This window comes from Amblyomma americanum, chromosome 8 (genome assembly GCF_052857255.1).
Source record: "Amblyomma americanum isolate KBUSLIRL-KWMA chromosome 8, ASM5285725v1, whole genome shotgun sequence".
In the NCBI taxonomy this organism is placed as follows: Eukaryota; Metazoa; Arthropoda; class Arachnida; order Ixodida; family Ixodidae; genus Amblyomma; species Amblyomma americanum.
In genome coordinates, this window is record NC_135504.1 from 691,286 (window position 1) to 709,866 (window position 18,581).

General features: G+C 48.0%; 1 protein-coding gene across 1 annotated transcript in view; it reads right to left on the reverse strand.

The window, feature by feature from the left end:
* UQCR-C2 (Ubiquinol-cytochrome c reductase core protein 2) overlaps positions 1 to 18,581 on the reverse strand; it is a 37,912-nt gene that overhangs the window by 7,859 nt on the left and 11,472 nt on the right. Inside the window, exons 8-12 of the mRNA XM_077633596.1 lie at positions 6,869 to 7,019; positions 6,584 to 6,786; positions 5,614 to 5,694; positions 2,728 to 2,801; positions 1,942 to 2,095 (exon numbers count right to left, since the gene is read on the reverse strand). Of these exons, the coding sequence (XP_077489722.1) occupies positions 1,942 to 2,095; positions 2,728 to 2,801; positions 5,614 to 5,694; positions 6,584 to 6,786; positions 6,869 to 7,019 (663 nt within the window). The remainder of the gene's footprint in view (positions 1 to 1,941; positions 2,096 to 2,727; positions 2,802 to 5,613; positions 5,695 to 6,583; positions 6,787 to 6,868; positions 7,020 to 18,581) is intronic.

Consider the following 18,581-nt stretch of genomic DNA (forward strand, 5'->3'; position numbering starts at 1 on the left):
AACGCAGGCAATCTAATCACATGCGCAACTACACGTAGCGTCAGGATAGCGGAAGCGGAGGAGGTCGCTGTTGCGCTGGCAGCGGCTGAGGGCTATCGAAAATACGAATCATTGGTCATCCTAACGGACTCAAAAGAGACATGCAGAAATTATACAAAAGGTAGAATCTGCAGGGCTGCCTTAGCTATTCTCCGCGAAGCAGTACACCTCAGAAAAACAGCAACCCACAAATTAATCTGGATTCCGGCACATACAAGGATAGAAGGAAACGAAAGGGCAGACAGCTTGGCTTGATATCATGTACCGAGCCGAGCGATCATACGCCCTGAGACAGCACTTCACCGTGGAGATCGGATTTTCAGAATACCTAAACTATCAAAGAGGCAGGAGAATTAGATACTCCCCGCCACATGATGGGCCTAACACAAGAAGCAGCTAGTTGGTGGAGGCTGCAAACGGGAACATTCTTTAACCTACAAAGTGTGCGGGGTAACCCCCACGCTTTACCATATAACCTGGGAGTGTAAGCGAAACTACAAGTTCCACTAACACAAAACCCCAAGCGCGGAGCAGTGGGAGAGCTGGCTCACCAGCTGCGAGCTCGCCGCCCAAAGGGCAATGGTGCAGCATGCAAGCGAAGCAGCGCGACTCAGTGGAGCCCTGGACTAGGGGCCCAACCCTGCTTTGAAAGTCAAGAGTCTGCAGCGATGAAGACGAAGATCGAACGCTAAACCCTTAATGGACCAAATAAAATTTCTCTCTCTCTCCAGATTCAAGGGCCAATTTTCGGGGTGTGGTCCATATGTGCGAAATTATCTTTTTTAAGTAAAAACGCACCAATCGGGGAATGAGCGGCGTTTATTCTACGTTCAATCGTCACTCTCGGTGTCTTCAGACACTGAGCTGGTGCTGTGCTCTGGTGCATGCTCATACCACAAGAAGTTGTATAGCATGTCCGCTGTTCCGTATTTCCATCACACAGTAGAGCAGTTGTTCTTCCAGTTTGGGAAATTTGCATGACTTGCCTCAGAAAGCGCGCTTTTTGCAGTTTGTGTTCCTCAATGCATCCTCTTGGTTGCACCATCGTTGGACGCACTTCTCGGCCACGTCAAATTTCCTGCCCGCTGCACGCTTGCTGCGTTCAAGGACAAACTCCCAGCCATGTAGCTATTAAGGCGCTTGCCCATCCTGCTAAAACTGCAATGCTCAGGGGCAGTACACGAAAGCCACAACTACGGTGAACTAACAAGCTACCAAAACTCCCGTGCCTGATACCGATGTGGATAGCGGGAGCTTGCAGTGGAGGAAAAAGTTGACTATGATGATGATGAGCGCCGTCCATGGGAGGCACATGGAAGCTCTTTTGAGCGTGCGCGGCCTCCGCGATGAAGCGCACTGCTGCTCGCAGCTGGAGCTGATCATGCATTTTGATGGCTATTCCTGTTTGGGTCCTGGAAAGTGCGATGCAGCCCTTACACGGATCTTTTCTTTTAATATTTCCTTCGGTAAAACAGGGTGCGGCCCATATACGTGTTCGGCCCTTACACGTGTTTATCTGGTACAATATTTTTCCATCTCAACGAGTTTGTGAGGCAGCTACTTTTATATACAATTATACGTCCTATTGAACTCGTGTTTTTTTGCAAGTTGGAGTGTGATAGAATGATGGGAATGTGATTAATTTTATTGTCAGAATCTGGTAATGACCAAAGTTCTGCTGGTGCCGTGATGTTCCCCCATCTTGTGGTTCTGGCTGAGCAATGCGGCCACACGCTTCTATGGGATGAAAGAAATATAGTCGAGCCTCGAATATTTCAATATCGTGTCTCAAAGTACAGGACAGTTGTGCAGGTTGGCATTGGGCCGGTGGTTAGTTCCAATGCAAAGCATAGCAACGCCCCATGGCCAGCATTCGGTCCTTGGAAGAAGCCAAGCACTGACCGTGGCGACATCCTGAGTGGTGACTGCGTCGATGGCCTGCAGAAGGTCGTCCTGGCGCCATGGCTGACCAGTGCGTGATACATGCACGCCCATCTCGATTGCCACGTTTGAGTGGCCCTCCCGGCCGTACAGCACCGATGCCTTCAACTTCTGCCTGCAACAAAAATGGAGCAGAACATTTTACAAAGAAGGGATTAAGATGACACGCTAACGAGATACCAGCATGTTAAAAAGGAAAGAAAAAAGAAGTCTGCTTGCTTATAAAATTCAATGAAGCAGAACCTCGCTCCAAAAATTATTCATTGTGGGGGAAAATAACTGCATTGACTTGTATGCTTTGCTGGTTTGGAATTGGTAATACTTGGTTCGGGTGGAATTCTCGCTGCCGCAGCTTTCTTTGTTGCAGAGTTTGACAGTACTCACAATGAAGTTTTAATTAGCATTTAATTAAATCGTTCTAGCCCAAGAATATAAGTGGGCATTTCTTGGTTGCAAATATACACAAACTAGCCTGACAGTCCACTTTACTTGCAGAAACACTCCTCAGGTGACAAAGTGGAACAATAATGGCACTTGAAAACAACAGGTGAGAGAACGATTAAGGGACTGACAGGGAAAAAGCTGCCGTTGACCGCGATGGTGTTCACACCTTCACCCAGAGCATCCAAGCCTCCCACTTATTACCATCTATACAGCCCTGCCTAAATCCTGACTGCAGCATGAGAAGCAGTTGTCTACAAATTATGCGAAAGATGGGCATGCTTTTTGTTGTAACAAACCACTTACTTGGCATCTTGGACATCTTTGTCGGCCACCTTCTGGGACACCGTCCGCACCTGGCCCAGGACTGCCTTGGTTAGCTGCATTGTTTCACGGCAAACAAGCAGCAACTAAGTAAGGAGAGATTCTCATGCTGGGCCACTTTTGTGACCTGCAGCTGAAGCTGGACATGCAGTCATACTTTGGCTGCCAGAGCACAAATCATAACTGCCCACATATTTGTCCCAGCAAAAGAAAGATGCACCTTCCAAAACGGCAAAATTTTCAGGCAGTAAAGTTCGGTATGAGGGCAAATGCTGCCTGCACTCGGATACTGTCAGCCATACATTCAAGGATGAAAAAGCACAAGAAATCAATAAATGCTCAATGAGAATTGCGTACTTGCCAACTCTCCCGAATTGCCTGGGAGACTGACTACATGAACACATTCCAATGTTTGGAATAAAACAATAATGATGACCTCTTAAAAAGCTTGCTGCATGCAATATAGGTGAACCATATTTGCTAGCATGTGCTTATCTGGCCGAATCCAACGGGACTGCAGCTACTATACCAGCCGCCAAATTTTCGACTTTTTCAACCTTTTACGATGAGCCACCAGCTTTCCTGAGGGGCTAATGCATGTTTGTGACAAATTTTTCAAAAGAAGCGAGGTCTAAAAATTTGGTTTTCCAAAATTGTGTTTTTTCTAGTGCTGATCCCGTGGTACGGGAGCTGTTAAATTTTCTCTTCTATAGTTTAGTGCGTTTCTTAGACATTTCATTTCTGAGCTGTTTGCCAGTTTCCCCGTGATCGTTGCGACGTGTAGCGAGTAAGTGAAAGGCAGGAGGCGATGCTGGCAAGGTTACACAAAGGCAGCCCCATTCATTCGGGGAATGACAAAATTCGTGGTTCTGTTGTACAAGTTAGGCCGCACTATTGCGTGTACTACCGTCCGTGACGATATGGGAGAGCTCTCCAAGAGTCTCTCAGAACTGGTCCACTGTCAGTTGCCGCAACGGCCAGCGAACTGTCTCTAGATGCTCGCTGCTGTTTCTGCCTTGGGGAACAGCCGCCTTGTCAAGGCTGGGGGAAAAAAATTTCTGGCGGTTTCCCATTGCTAATCATGAAATATTGTGCGAAAGCAGGTTTTTGTAGGTGGACAACACCGCATACCTGACAGCGCGTTTCCTTTCATGACCTGCGCACAGATGAAAAGTTTAGCACAGATCGAGTGTGTGCTGCAGTTTAACACGAGGTATGATCGAGTGCTCTTTTGAAGCAGCCAGTGAAGCTGATCTGTTTGCACCACCGTGAGTTCGAAACCCAGATGCGGCAATATTTATTTTATTTCTCCAGGCTGGCCAAGGTCACCCTCATTCAAAGTCTCATTTATTTCCCGCCATTTCCTACAATGTGCAACTAACTTGAGAGGCTTCAACAAACACCGGCAATTTTCAGGTTATGAGGCCAGTAGTTTTTTGCACTAAAAAATAAATGAATGGGCATTGGAGATCGCTGGGGCGTAGCTTCACACTGCAAAACTAGTGCTGGCTAAGCACTTGTAACAATTTTTTTCCAAAAAACCTGCTGCAAGAAATTTCCCAAGTGAGAGAAGCTATGTGTGGCAAAGTCGCTCTTCAGCCCCCTCCTCTGACATATAGGCACTGATGCACAGGCACAAGTGAAGCACATACCGTATATACTTGTGTATAATCCACACTTCGTTCATCAAATTTTCTCAGGTTAGGGTTATACATAAGTCAGGCCTATAGGTACACAGTAACACACTGTGGTGCCACTGTGACTATTGTGTCAGATACATAATTGAAAAGCTCGCGACAAATACACACATTTTATTTCACCATTCATTGCTGCTTTCGCGCTAATCGCCGTCGAACGAGCTCGTCTCATTGGCGTGCTCCCAAAGCTGGTCGTCCTCTGTGCCGTCCATGGCATTTGACAGTGGCATGACTGTAAAACTCTTTAGCATGGTGTCCACTGACAATGAACGCTATGAGTGCAGAATCCAAGCGCACTCTTGCTGGAGGGACACTAGCTTCAGCCGTCCTGTCGGAGTTGTTCCGTGGCCATCCACTCGGTGTAGCACAGCCGAAATTCCATCTTGAATGGCCGGTTAATGCAAACATAGAGCGGAATTACGGCCAAGTCCGTTCGGCAGCCTGCCAGCAGTCTTCACTCAGTCTGTTAGGTGCCCTCTAAAGCTGTCGAGCCCAAGAAGGGCTTTGTGGCGTTCCTGGTCAGTTCTGAAAATATACCTGCGCTCAAAAGACACGGACTGAAAGATAAAGACACACACACACAGCGCTGTGTGTGTGTGTCTTTATCTTTCAGTCCGTGTCTTTTGAGCGCAGGTATATTTTCGATATGGTAAACCAACTCGCCCAACAAGCCACTCTGCTGGTCAGTTCTGCCACACTGTTTTCAGCCAGTCTGTCGCCAATTCTTGGGACATCCAAACTTTTTCTTGCTCCCGCACTGCAGTACCCTGGGGGAACTTCTATCTTGGCAGAGTCTTTCTCTTAAAGACCATGTAGGGTGGAAGCTTCCTTCCATCAGCGGCGATGGAAAGCATCACTGTGCACCTTTGCCGTTCATCGCCAGTAGTGTGCACGGAGGCACATTTTGCGGCTGAAAGTGGGGGGTGCGGGCTATACATGAGTATATACGGTAAAAAAAAAAAAAAATTTAGGACTGAAGACTGAAGCGGAGGAATTACTCTTCTTCCTCCCTATCCTGACTACGTGTCGCACACTCAGGCTGCAGCGAGTCCTCATACCACCACCACCGGCGCAGTGGCTCAGCAGTTGCACCTGCGCGCCAGCAGGTTCCCAAACAATGCGCTTCACTTTTGCAGTTCTTCGTATGTCGCATTAAAGCAACTGCCCTCACCTGGTCCATATCGTCTGGGTGTCCGGCCAGCGCCACACCAAAGAGGCCTGTGTCGGTGTAGTTGATGTTCAACGCCGTCGCCTGCAAGCACATTCAAAGGGCTTTCACTGTGCCCACAGCACTCAACCATGTGAAACGGTGCACAACAGCTTTAGTAAAGATGCTCGACTTTCTAGCTAGCATGAACCTAAGCTAAAGACGAAAACAACTTGCAATAATGCTGCAACTGACACCTTCAAAGCCAATTGAAACAAAAATTTTCGCTTCGTACACAGAAGTGAATGCGCCACGAATTGCTCATAAAAATTCAGTGTCTGAAACCTAAACCCAAGTACTGGAAATGATGCAAAAATGAACCATTTGGCCTAAGGAGGTGCTGGCGCTTCAGAGGCTCATGGCTTCTTAAAGAAACTACAGCAAGTGGGCACGCGAATGATCACAAGAATTTACAGCACAGGCCACCTTTTGGGCCACAGTGCTGGTTGACAGATGGTGCGGACTTTTGACTAATCCGTGAAGGAAAGATTTCCAGAAATTCCCTGACACAGCGCTTCGGTATGGTAATCTAGCCTCAAATTTCCTGACAATTTTTCAAAGTAGGACTGTCAAGCCGCATTTCTGCTACCAACCTTTTAATCTGTGCCATTCCCGATGGGTCCAGCCTGAGGAAGGTTCTAACTGTGTGATGCGCCGCCAGGTGCACACGTCGTCTACTCTAGACCTTTAGAATGCTTGTCTAAGAAGTTCTCGTGGCTACTTTTATGACCAACTTGACCTATTAGGAGCATTACAGTTGGCTGTAAGGGGACTTGCAGAAGCTGGCCCATATTGACATTTTAATGAGACAGGCACTACTTGCACTTAAAACCGAGGAAAGGTTCATGGACGAAACACGTGTGTACTGCTAGCACTGATCGCTTTTGTAAGCTTGCTTTTCTCAGGTGGATGAATAAATGCCAAGAGTACTTACAGCAAAGGGCTTCTGGGTGGCCTTGGCGGCCGCCTCACCCAGCTTGGTGGCCTGGCTCTCACTGTGGGGCAGCCGGGGGCCCATGCCCAGCAGGTGGGCGAACACGCCCAGCGCCAGGCACTCCTTGGCGTTCTTTACGCCCGCACCTTCCACTACAACAGCAGCGTCCACAAACTCGCCTGCCGACTCCAGACGGGTCTCGCCTGCAGCCAGAGGGAAGGAAGCCCCCTTTCACACACTGGGAGAGCAACATGCAGGGCTCTCCTGTTACGTTGGCGTACGCACCAGGGCCAAACTTGCTGGGCAGGAACTCTGCGCCAGGGTCAGTGGGCAGCTCGAGGGTCTGGAGCGCATCGCTCACCCGTCTGCAGTCGGCACCCACCACAGCAACCACAGCACGGGGCGCAGTCACATGCCTTTTCACAAACAGGGACAGCTGCATGCATGGTCAAAGCAAGTTCCTCCTTCAGTCAACAGCATGACTGTCATAGCTGGGCTAGTTGGATATATTTCCTTTTCTAAAGCAAGATCGACGCGTCACAAACATTTGAATCCACTTAACGAGTACCCTTTCCATACTGACTACTTCAAATACTCATTTTTTCCGTTTGCCACTCGTGAATGGAACAGTCTAAACCCTTCAATAACTAGCAGCTCATCGTTAGGAAAGTTGAGCGCTGCTATCGAGAGCTCGGTACTTAATTAGCAAATATTTTTGTGTGTGTGTTTTCTATGTTGCTAATATTGCTTCCTATTCTGTGTGTCTTTTTAATGTTAACTTTGTTCAGGTATACACAGACTACCAGTATTGTTTTCGGAACTATTGCGATGTAACTTCTGTCGTGACGCCTATTGTGAGATTAATTTGCCTTGTTTCGATATGGTTATGATACAGTTCGTTGTATTGTTATTCTGCGTTGTTGTATTTTTGGTTGTATTTCCATAGTTAATTCCAGTGCCTTTGCTTTACCCTTCTATTAGTTGTCTATTTTATGATCTTCACCAAAATGATGTATTTTTAGAACTGTTATTACTAACCCTATATTGCCCTCCTGCAACAATCCCAAATGGGATTACTAGCAGTATGTATAAATAAATAAAAAAAATAAATATGCATGTTACACTTCACAAAATAAGACGATACAAGTGCCAACTGTTTATTCGAAATACAGGCTTGTACAAGTACCCTATATACTCGTGTAATGCCCCCCCCACACACACGCACGCATGCACGCACGCACGCGCGCGCGCAAGAATTGGGACGAAATTCTTCCCTACGTCACGTTTGCCCACAATACGGCACAACAAGACACCACTCGCATGACGCCTTTCAGCCTTCTTCATGGTCGACCAGTGACAACTATGCTAGATGCCATGCTGCTCCCGAATGCTGACGGCGACAATGTCGATCAGGACGCCGAGGAATTCGCACAGCGCGCTGAGGAAGCTCGCCAACTAGCGCGTGTGCGCATCAGAACTCAGCGGTAGGCTGACGCACGACGCTACAATCTTCGCCACAGACATGTCATGTATGAACCTGGCGACAAAGTGTGGGTCTGGACGCCTATTCGCCGTCGTGGACTCTCCGAAAAATTATTACGGCGGTACTTCGGGCCCTATGTTGTGGTGCGACGTTTAACCGACGTCACGTATGAGGTGGTGCCGGACGGGTTATCGACATCCAAGCGAAGCCAGCAACCAGTCGACGTCGTCCATGTTGTACGTATGAAGCCGTACTACTCTGACCGATCTTGACCTCCTACTTCCTTTTGTTACCATCGAGACGATGCTTCCTGAGGAGGGGGGCAAATGCCGCATGCAAGAAGACGCCAAAGATGAAGACTTGGTCTACGAGCGCGAGGCTAGAAGAAGAAGAAGCTGAAGTGCGCAGGGACTTTTTTCTGGTTAACCAGTAAATGTTTTTACCTTCAGCTCTCCTCGGGGTTCTACCGCGTCCTGGCAATACGTTCTGAAACTGCAATACTCAGTACGCGTCAATATCTGTGGTAGCATACTACGCAGCTGCTTCTGTTAGGTTCTGATAACGTTAGTCAGGCCAGAATGACGAGAAGAAAGCTTGCGTCCAACTCAAAAATTGTTTACTGGGGCAAACTCCCATGTCTCAAACTGAATGCAGTGCGGCGGCACAGCGATAAAACAAGTGTTCGAAGGTCCGAAGGACGGTCGCTCTCGGCCTTGCAAAATTTTAAGGTGACCAGAAACTTGAAACATTAGACGCCTAATGCGCTTACAACAATTTTGAACATGGAGATAAACCTGCGCGTGGCTACAGTCCTTCCAGAGAAATCTGGTAGCCTCTCGACAAACAAAAGTGGAAAGGCGGCGTGCCATTGGCTTCGAGCAGAGAATGCATTACAATGCTTCTTGACACTTGCTCACACATTAGTAGTTAGTATTCCTTTGAGCTATGAATGCAGGCCTCTCGTTTAAGGAAGTTGTGACACATATATGAGGGTGAAAAATTTGGAGGGGACACTCAAGCTTCGCCTTGAGGGTATGACATGATAGGGTTATGGATTCCCTACCTAGACCAAGTTGGTACTCTTTTATTTATTAATCCTTCCAGGATTTTTCGCCCACAGCCAACACCTTAGACGCCGTGTGAACCTGATGCTGCTGATGCTACGTATGGTGAAAAGGACGCGCGGAGCGACAAACCATGTAGAAGCACTGCCAGGCACCTTGCCGAAATGCGCGCGACTCAAGTTGCAGTCGTAGTTCATAAGCACATCGTTCTCGACAAACCAGATGCCACGAACGCCACCATAGCTTCCGCGCCGAACGAACGAGCAGCAAGCCACAAGGTTTGTGGTGAACGCGCCTTGGACGTGCGCTGCGTCGTTTGCCGCGTTATTCTTGCGTCCCCGCACGGCTCTACTGCGTCCGAACGAGATGAGCAGGAGGCGCTGCCGTTGCATGCTATCTGTTGGGGCAGTGGCGTATATTGCGAGGAGGGAGTGGTTTTAGTGGGCGCCGCCTGATGGCACTACGTGCGTGCCAAGCGAAGAGGAAAAGTAGCGGAAATATAATTTGCTACTCGGTTAAACTGCGACTTCTGTAATTTCCCTGCTCATAATTACTAATACACCACAGTACATGTCTCTAAAGCACCCTTCTAAGACAACACCGTATTCACTAGATGCGCCTTTGTTCATTCCAAACCATCGAGCTGGCGTGGAGGAGTAGTTGGCGTGGTCGTCTTGCACTCCGGAGGTCCTGGTTCGATTCCACAACTCGACCAATTTCCTACTCGGTTTTATTAATGTTTCTGGGATTTTTCACTCACGGCCAACGCCGCCGCCGCTGACACCGGTTTTTCTGCAACACGGGGCCCTTAACGCTATTGAATTAATAAGTACATTCAGGACGTGCGAAAAGTGATATCAGCGTAATTAAGTACTATATATATCTCCCAGCAATAAAATTATTTGACAGTTCAACGTTAGTGTACATGAGTCTGACTTTCAACTCTGCACTCAACTCTACTCTACTCTATCGTCTCAAGTGCTATCAGATTTACGCTCACACGTCGTAGATAATTTTAATTTTCTCCGCTATATAGTACATTTCTATGGGACGAGCACAAAGCTTTCGTTCTGAGTTATCATTCTCTTCCCCTTGGCATTAACTTGTCATCTAACCACGAACCATGAGACATACGAGAAAAAGTGATCAAAGTATTTCCTTCTTGATTTAAAACCACAAATGCTCGACATAGTTCTGAGGAATGGGAGAGTGATTCCTCATTTTAAATATTTTCATCGAGCCAAGTATGCGATGAACAATCTGTGCACATTGCACATGTGGACTGTGTTGAAGATATGCAGCTTAAGCATCTGCATTTTGTTTTCTTTGATTTCAGTGCTGCGCTCACTATGAACCAGCGGGCTACAGCGTGCCGCCGCAGATGGAGGCGTGGAGCCAACGGTAGGATTGTCGCACCTCTAGTGGCAGCGGGCGGCATAACTCCTGGAAAAAAACTCGCATTGCTTCCGTGGCAAATACGAAGGCCATATGAATGAGCGCGTGTGCCCCCCCCTCTCGACTGGCCGTGAACACACTTGGACGTCAGCTAACCACCATAATGCTGCTGGAGCTGCGTGTGAGTGATGGGTTGTTACACCGGCTACAAGGCCGGTTTCAAAATAAATGTCATGGAGCATGCCTTGAAGCACGGCAACCATGCGGGTGGGCGACTCTTCAATGTCAACCTGGTGCGTGCGCTTTTCAAACAAGTGGACAAACTGAGAGCTACTGGAAAAGATCGGACCGCATTTCGAGGGCCCAAACAAGGGAAGTTCCCTCACGTGGAGGCAGAACTGCTGAACGTGAAGAGGCTGCGCAACGAAGGATGTCTCGCGAGCTCATTCAGAACCATGTGGCAAGGAGTCATGGCATTCCTATCCTCGAATTTGAAGTGGTTGGACAACTCGTTCTATGCATCAGAACGGGCTATGCCTGAGAAGGCGCTATGTCACCGGCTGCACTGTGAGGACAAAGTCGCTTTGCCACATGTATCTGGGAGGAGAAGTTCCTGCTCTTACGGTATAACTCCGATATGCCGTGGAACAGCACTGTTGACATGGAAGGTGCAAGAAGCATGCACGCAAGGACAAAGGGCGCCGAGAAACACCGGTGCACCATAATGCTCGTTGTAACGGCAGATGGCAGGAAACTGCCACTGTGTGTTACATTCAAGAGGAAGACTCTTCCAAAAGGCTGCTGGGATACACATTGGTGCCCAAGAGAAAGGGCGGATGTTGGCCGAACTCAAGGTCGACTGGTTCAAGACATGATGGCAACCAGGGGCCCTTCTTTGGCCGTCGCTCCTTATTGTCCTAGACAGTTTTCGTGGCCACTTAAAGACGTCCGGCACCGAATGAGCGAGCTGCGAACAGACACGGCCGCAATTCCGGGTGGCCTAACCTCAGTGCTGCAGCCCCTTGATGTCTCGGTAAATAAACCATTTAAAGACAACATGCGGCGGCTGTACGCTGAGTGGATGGCAGCGGGCAACCGTGACCCGACATCGACTGGTGAGGTACCAAGGCCAACAATCGACATGCTTTGCCGGTGGATTTTGGAAGCACGGAGTTTAATTGCACCCGAGGTGATCGTCCGTAGTTTCAACAAAACTGGCATATCAAACTGCTTGGACGATGCGTTGTGGGACGATGACGACGATCAAGTTGCGTGTGACACAAGCAAAAGCCTAGACTCTGACAGCGAGGCTGAGTGATAGTGCAAGACCGAGTCAAGCAGAGTGTGAAATAAATTTTTTTACTCACATCGAGGCTGAGTGATAGTGCGATACCGAGTCAAGCAGAGTGTGAAATAAATTTTTTTATTCACATCGCATCCATCGTTTTTCTATACAGGTAAAGATGTGATTGCATTGTGATATGAAATTTATTCGCCCAAAAATTTTGGAAAAAATTTTTTTCGCATAATGAACCCTCCCCCCAACTTGAAGTCAATTTTTCAGGAAAAAGAGTGGGTTCATTACGCGAGTATATACGTATGTGATCGCAATGCGGCAGCAAAACCAATCGAGCTTACTGCAAATCGGCAAGACAGATCAAACTGCCCAGAAAGCTGCACGACCGGGGGAGTGTCACTGTGCGCACAACTTGTGCAGAGTGACAGCGATGTACAGTAATGCTGTGCATTACGGCACATGTCTTCAAGTGCAAAAAGCTTCCTAAAGAGCAGTTAGTTCACTCGAGGCCTGATCGTCCATGCGCAAGAAAAGGGACAGATGAATGACACCCTCGTTTCCGACTGGATTCAGACCACGTGGAACAAGTGCCCTTGTGCAACGCTTGTAAAAAGGCCCCTTGCTTGTGCTCAATAGCTTCCATGGGCACTTGACTCGGAAGAGCTTTGTGAAGCAAAAATGGACATGGCAGTGATTCCAAGGGGCTTTCTGGTATGCTACGGCCCCTGGGCATGAGCAGGAAGAAGCCGTTGGAGGTTGCCTTCCGTCGGTGCTACACGGAATGGATGGTGAGTGCCGCCCATGAAGAGAGCACCCTTGGTGACTGCTGCCGAGTGGATTGCGAGTACATGGGACTCTCTTTCCTCAGACATCATTTTCAAGAGTTTAAATGTGACGGCACTGGGGACAAACTTGTCTTCTAACAGCGCACATCTGAGGGCTAGCCTCCAGCTCCGAGGACACCGACAGTGACTGAGCAAAAACCTTTGCATACCTGCCCCAATTAGTTTTATTTCGCAATGCAAAAAGGTTACTTTTAATATGTGCATGGGCCGCACCCACAACTGAAATTTAAAAAAAAGTGGGGCCCTTATAAGAATTTATACGGTACACAAGAAACGTAAGGACTACAGCACAAAGTGAATGCAATCTTAATGCCAGAAAAACTGAGAAACCAATTTATTCCCTCTTTTTTTTACAGCAAAAGCTGTTACATGAAGCCCAACTCTGAGAATTCTGCAGCACCAGCATCCGCTCACATGACTGATCATGCCATTGTGTGAACTGCACCAGCGACTGATGTGATCGCCTCGGCAGCCCAGATTTCCACACTGTCTGTAGCTCTCATGCATTGGCAGCAGCGTGACAACAGCTTTCGCTGAGTTTAGCACATTACATAGCAGCATTTATACTCTGTCTTATGCCTGACAGGGCCACCAACAAGAGTCAGTCTCGAGGCACAATGTAGGCAAGGCATCAATCTGAATAAAATATGTTCATTTTCAAATCACCCCGAACAAGAACGGCTTGCATCACTGTGAATTTATTTGGTGAAAGACCAGGCAATGGTTGCTTGTTTTTGAGATGAGAACGGCACGACAGTGACTATTTTTAGCAGTGGAACTCCACAGCAACTGTTTCCCACGCCTCACAAACTGCAAGTAGCATGTGATGAGCATGCAGTTTCGGTGCACAGGAAGAACCACACAGACGGAAATGCTCAAGTGGCGCCGAAGCACCAAGAAAAAAAAACGGCGATAGAAAAGACTACCAGGACATGGTGCCCCAAACAGCACGCAGCTTGCTGATGCCAGCTGGCATGAACCTCTGAAAAGTGGAGCGAATGTACTTGGAGATGAGCCTTCCATTCATAGCCATGCCTGCCGTTGCGTGCATGCCAGAGGCAACTCTGCAACATGAAATTCAGGTTTGAGAAGGCTTGTTTAGATGCTTGCTTGCCGCACCAGTCATACTTGGACACTGTCTCCCTTTGGGAGCCTGTCTGCATTAACGAATGTGAGACCCATAGCATCAGAATAAGCGAGCGAAGGCATAGATGAGCGCTGGCAGGGAACACGCCGACAATTCTAATTACAGTAAAACCTCATTAATTCGGACTTCAAGGGAGTAAAAAAATGTCCGAATTATTCAAATGTCGAATTAGCGAATGGCCCTCAAATGCCAAAAACCATTTGCATAAAGGCAAAATTTTTTTATGGTAATCTGGGCAACTGTCTCCTTTTAAGACGAAAACTACACGACAGCAGCGATTTCTCACAGTTCCATCAAATGTTTTAATTCGTGCATGCTATTGGGAGTGGCTGAAGCAGAACTGTTCCATTATGGCAAAATCTCCGTGGCTTCTTTCAGTGTCCAAAAGAGCATGAGGCGTCACATGTGAAGAGTGCACAAACGGCGAACTGCATGTGACAATGAAATGCCTCAGATAATTCCCTTGTTAGCTGATTGGAATGCCTATACAGAATTTTTGTACTATTGCATGTGACAAGCGTGGAGTTTCGGTGCACTGGAAGAACGGAAATACCACATGGATGGAAGTGCGCATTGGTGCCGGAGCGGCAAGGCACCTTTGAGAAAAAAAAAGATTGGCAACAAGGCATTCGTTGCACCATGGTCATACCAAACGATGTGAGACTTGGCTGGCTCGCTGATATGCGCATCTGATGGCGATGACTGGTGATGAAGCTCCGAAAACGAAACTATGCGGCTGAACTCTCTCTCGGCCTATCGACGGGAATTTGCCTCAACAGGCCTGCCTTTGTGCAGGAGAAATGTAATATGCAATTCAGGCCTGTGGACGAACATCTGGACGATCGCCTTTCGAGCACGCTGTATCTCGACACTGCGCCCCTTCAAGGGCTTATCCAAATCGACCAATGCGAGCCCCGTGGCGCACAAATAAACGAGCAGCTGATGCCATAGACTTGCATGGACATTTGGTAGGGCTCTGGCAGCATTCCAAATTTCTGAATGAATGGGGGCCAAATAAGCGAGGTTTTACCGTAGCAGTGCTGCCCCTCGTAAGTTTACGCAGACTCGGCACTGGTTCCCGGATGATGACAGTAGCAACCGACTTCAGTTCCGTTCCTTCTTCAGTCCAAATCAACCAGAGCGTGCCCGATTTCACTCCGAATTAACGAGTGCCATTGACTTATACACGGGAGGAAACAGGCAGGCCCAAGGTTTGATGGTACAGTAAAATCTTGTCACCAAAAGACACTGAGTCTCTTGCAACAAAAAATTCTGAAAATGCCGAGGAGTTGGACTAAAGTTTATTGCACATCAGCATATGAGTGCGTTCATACACATTAACAGGAGATTGTTCAGCATGGCTTAAAGAAGTCCTCCATAGTAGTTTGTCTTTTTGCGAGTGTATTAGCTTTCCTCCCAACTTCCCTTTGCATGTCTTGCTGTTGCTCGCAAAACTTCTGAAGCGCTCTTAGCTGCTCAGCAGCCTCAAATGCTGTCGGCACTTTTTCCCCTGCAATGTCCTTGACACCATCCCTGCCTGGTTCATCCTCTATGGCACATGTACCATTTACTTGCACAACCTGTAAGCTCTTCAGAGCACGTGAGGCCTGCATCTGCAGATTCTGGTACCTCTGCAGTGTCTTGGATGCTTGCCGAAGCTTCATCTTCAAGGAAGTTTTCCACGGGATCCAATAAGGCCCCTCTTCCATCATGTCATGCCTGTTTTTCTGAAACAGTATGGCTGAAATCACCTGAACAGCAAACTTCATGTCAATTAATGTTGTACGGTCTTGCTGCATGCACAATCCCTTGGTTGAAGGTGGAATGTGGAGTTTGGAGGGAAAAAAGTAACTTTGAGCACAGGGGCTTTGGTGGGGCAAGAAGCATTGTTCACAAAGAGAAGCACATCACGATTCTGAGCTTTCTTCTCCTCATCAAATTTTAGCAGCCAGGAGTTGAAAATGCTGGATGCCATCCATGCATTCTGGTTTGCTTTGTACATGACCGGAATGTGATGCCAGTGGCTGAAACAAACGGGTCGTTTCGACTCCCCAATCACAAGGAGACGCTCCTTCTCAGTTCTTGAGATAATACAACAAAAAAGGATGCTGATGCATTCCTTCGACCGCTTCCCGCCGTGGCTTGCATCAGACTTGAACTTCAACAGTGTCTTTCCTGGCCTCATTTTGCAGAAAAAATCACTCTCATTTGCGTTGAATACATCGCCGGGGCTGTGACCGTGAAGTAACCGACGAGGAAGTTCACGGTCTCTCCATGGGCACACGTAGTCTGTGTCAACAGCACCACTTTCTCCCGAGATGCACTTGAAGCCACTCTTCACTGCACTTTAAGTGAGCACAATCAAGAATCAGTGCTAGCTGTTCAGCACGTTTCCGGAGCAACACGCCTGTGTTCACTGGGATGTTCCTTGCAAGTGCGTCTCGCAGCCGCAACATTACGGCTTCCTTGGATAGCTGGCTCCCCGAAGTCTTAAGTCGCTTCGCCGTAAGCCCACCGTCATGCTGTTGTCTTACGACTGCGTCACGGTTTTTCAGGATGGTGTTCGCAGTCTTTCGCAAAAGTCCAAACTTCTCTGCAACTGTTGCTTGCTTCAGGCCAGAGTCAACATCACTGATGACTTCAAGCTTATCAAGAAGACAGACCGTTTTGTTGACATCACTCACCACGTGCGCTGCACGCCCCACTCTAAGAATGTCGTCGTGAAACGGCAGCCGTACATACTACGCATACCTACGATACGGGGGCAAGAAAGCTGGCTTTTGTTCGTGTGGCTATGACGGTGATAGCGATGGTGATGAGCGAATGCGGCGCGTCTGCGGTTTCTGGCAGTTGTGGCACACATTTACAGTCGATCCCGGATATGTCGAACTCTAAGGAGATCGCGAAAAAGTTCGATATATCAATAATTCGAAATGTAAAATACGCCTATTAGATGCTTATTTCAAAACTGCGCACATCTCGGACAATTTCCTCGGGATCGTGACAAGTGGGAAATTACAGATCTGCTCCTCTAATGTCCACAAAAAACAAAAGCACAGCTTCATGACCACCGCACTTTATTTTGCAAGAAAAAAGTCCGTGAGCTTAGCTTGCCTCTTCTTCTGCACCATGAAGTTCATCAAGCTGTCCTCAAGCTTGTTGCTGGTATCCAAATGACAAAGTCCAGTGCCTTCCATTGCGCCACAACAGCAACGAATGATGCTGAATGCAGATGTAAGTTCAACCGCAGTGCATGGCAGCTGGGTCTGTTCGCCTGAATCTTCACCACTGCTCGGTATCTATGATGTCAGCCACAATCTCAGCATCAGCATGATCCACAACGGCTTGCACGTCGTCATCAGCACTGACAAAATCTTGTGCGTCTGGGACAGCGCCTGCGAACACCGAGAGCTCACAAAACTCGCTGTCCAGGCATCCAGCACCGTCATCTTATGTGTCTTGACACCCGTCGTCTGAAGCCACCACAAACCCTGCTTTGTGGAAGCAGTTCACGATTGTGCTTTGCTTCACGTCATTCCAGGCACCAGCAAGCATCTGTATGGCTCCGAGGAGGTCCACCTTGAGTTCGATTCTCAATCAAAGGTTGATTAGGAGCCTTTGCACTAGTTGCTATCTGTAACCAACCTTAAACGCTGTCACTATGACCTGATCGAGAGGTTGAAGCTTCGTTGTTGTATTTGGCAGCAGAAATTTGATAGTAATCTGCTTCAACTGACAGACGACATGATGGGCAGAACAGTTGTCGAGAAGAAGACAAACCTTGCAGCCTGACTTCTCCAGTTCGGCATCCAAAATTCGGAGCCACTAGGTGAAAAGATCGCGTGTCATCCAAGCCTTATTAAATGAGTATCGAACTGGGAGGCCTTTCGTGTTTTTGAAACAGCGTGGCGACCTGCTTTTGCCAATAACCAGTGGCCGCAGTTTGCATGACCCATCCATATTTGCAGCGAGCAAAATCGAGACGTGCACTGTGCTGTTTTTTCCACCATGGCATGCACTGCCCTTTAGGTGCAGTCTTATTTTGAGACGGTGAAAAGCTATCGCAAATCTCTGGCCACTCTTCGACAGCCACTTCTCTGTGTCGATGCTGCTGGTCATCTCGCTTTCACCCGAGAGGGTCTTTTCGACGATGCTGTAGCGACTCTTAAAACGCTGCTGCCAACCAGTGCCACCAGTGAAGCTCTCTTCTCCGAAGGCTACAGCAAACCATTTCGCTTTCTCTGTGAGCATTGGGCCGTCGACAGAAATGCTTCTGGCACGTGTCTCTAAAAACCAGGAGCACAAAGCTCTCTCGACCTTATCGTAGGTCGGAGCACGCATATGACACGCTCCAGGGCAACTGGATTGCGCTGCCTTCAGCTTCACACAGGCTTCAGCTTCACACAATTAACTATTGCACCAGTTTTTTTTTTTTTTATAACTATAGACATTTCGCTCACTTCAACATGACTTTTAGACATTTGAGTTTGTGTTTGATGCGAGACTATAGCGGATGAATTGGCGAACAGAACTGTCCCCCGTAAACATGGCGACAGCACCGGAATACAGCCGGTCTGACTGCCGGCGTGCAAAGCGAGCGGCACCACGGAAGCTGGGACGGAAATCCAACCCAACGTAAATTCAACTCAACAGTTGATGCAGGAGCGCGACTGTAAATATAGAAGCAGAATGACGGAAATTTCTGTTCAGCGAGACAATAATCGCAACCATGTAATGTGTGACATCCAGCTGTGGAATGGAACAGAA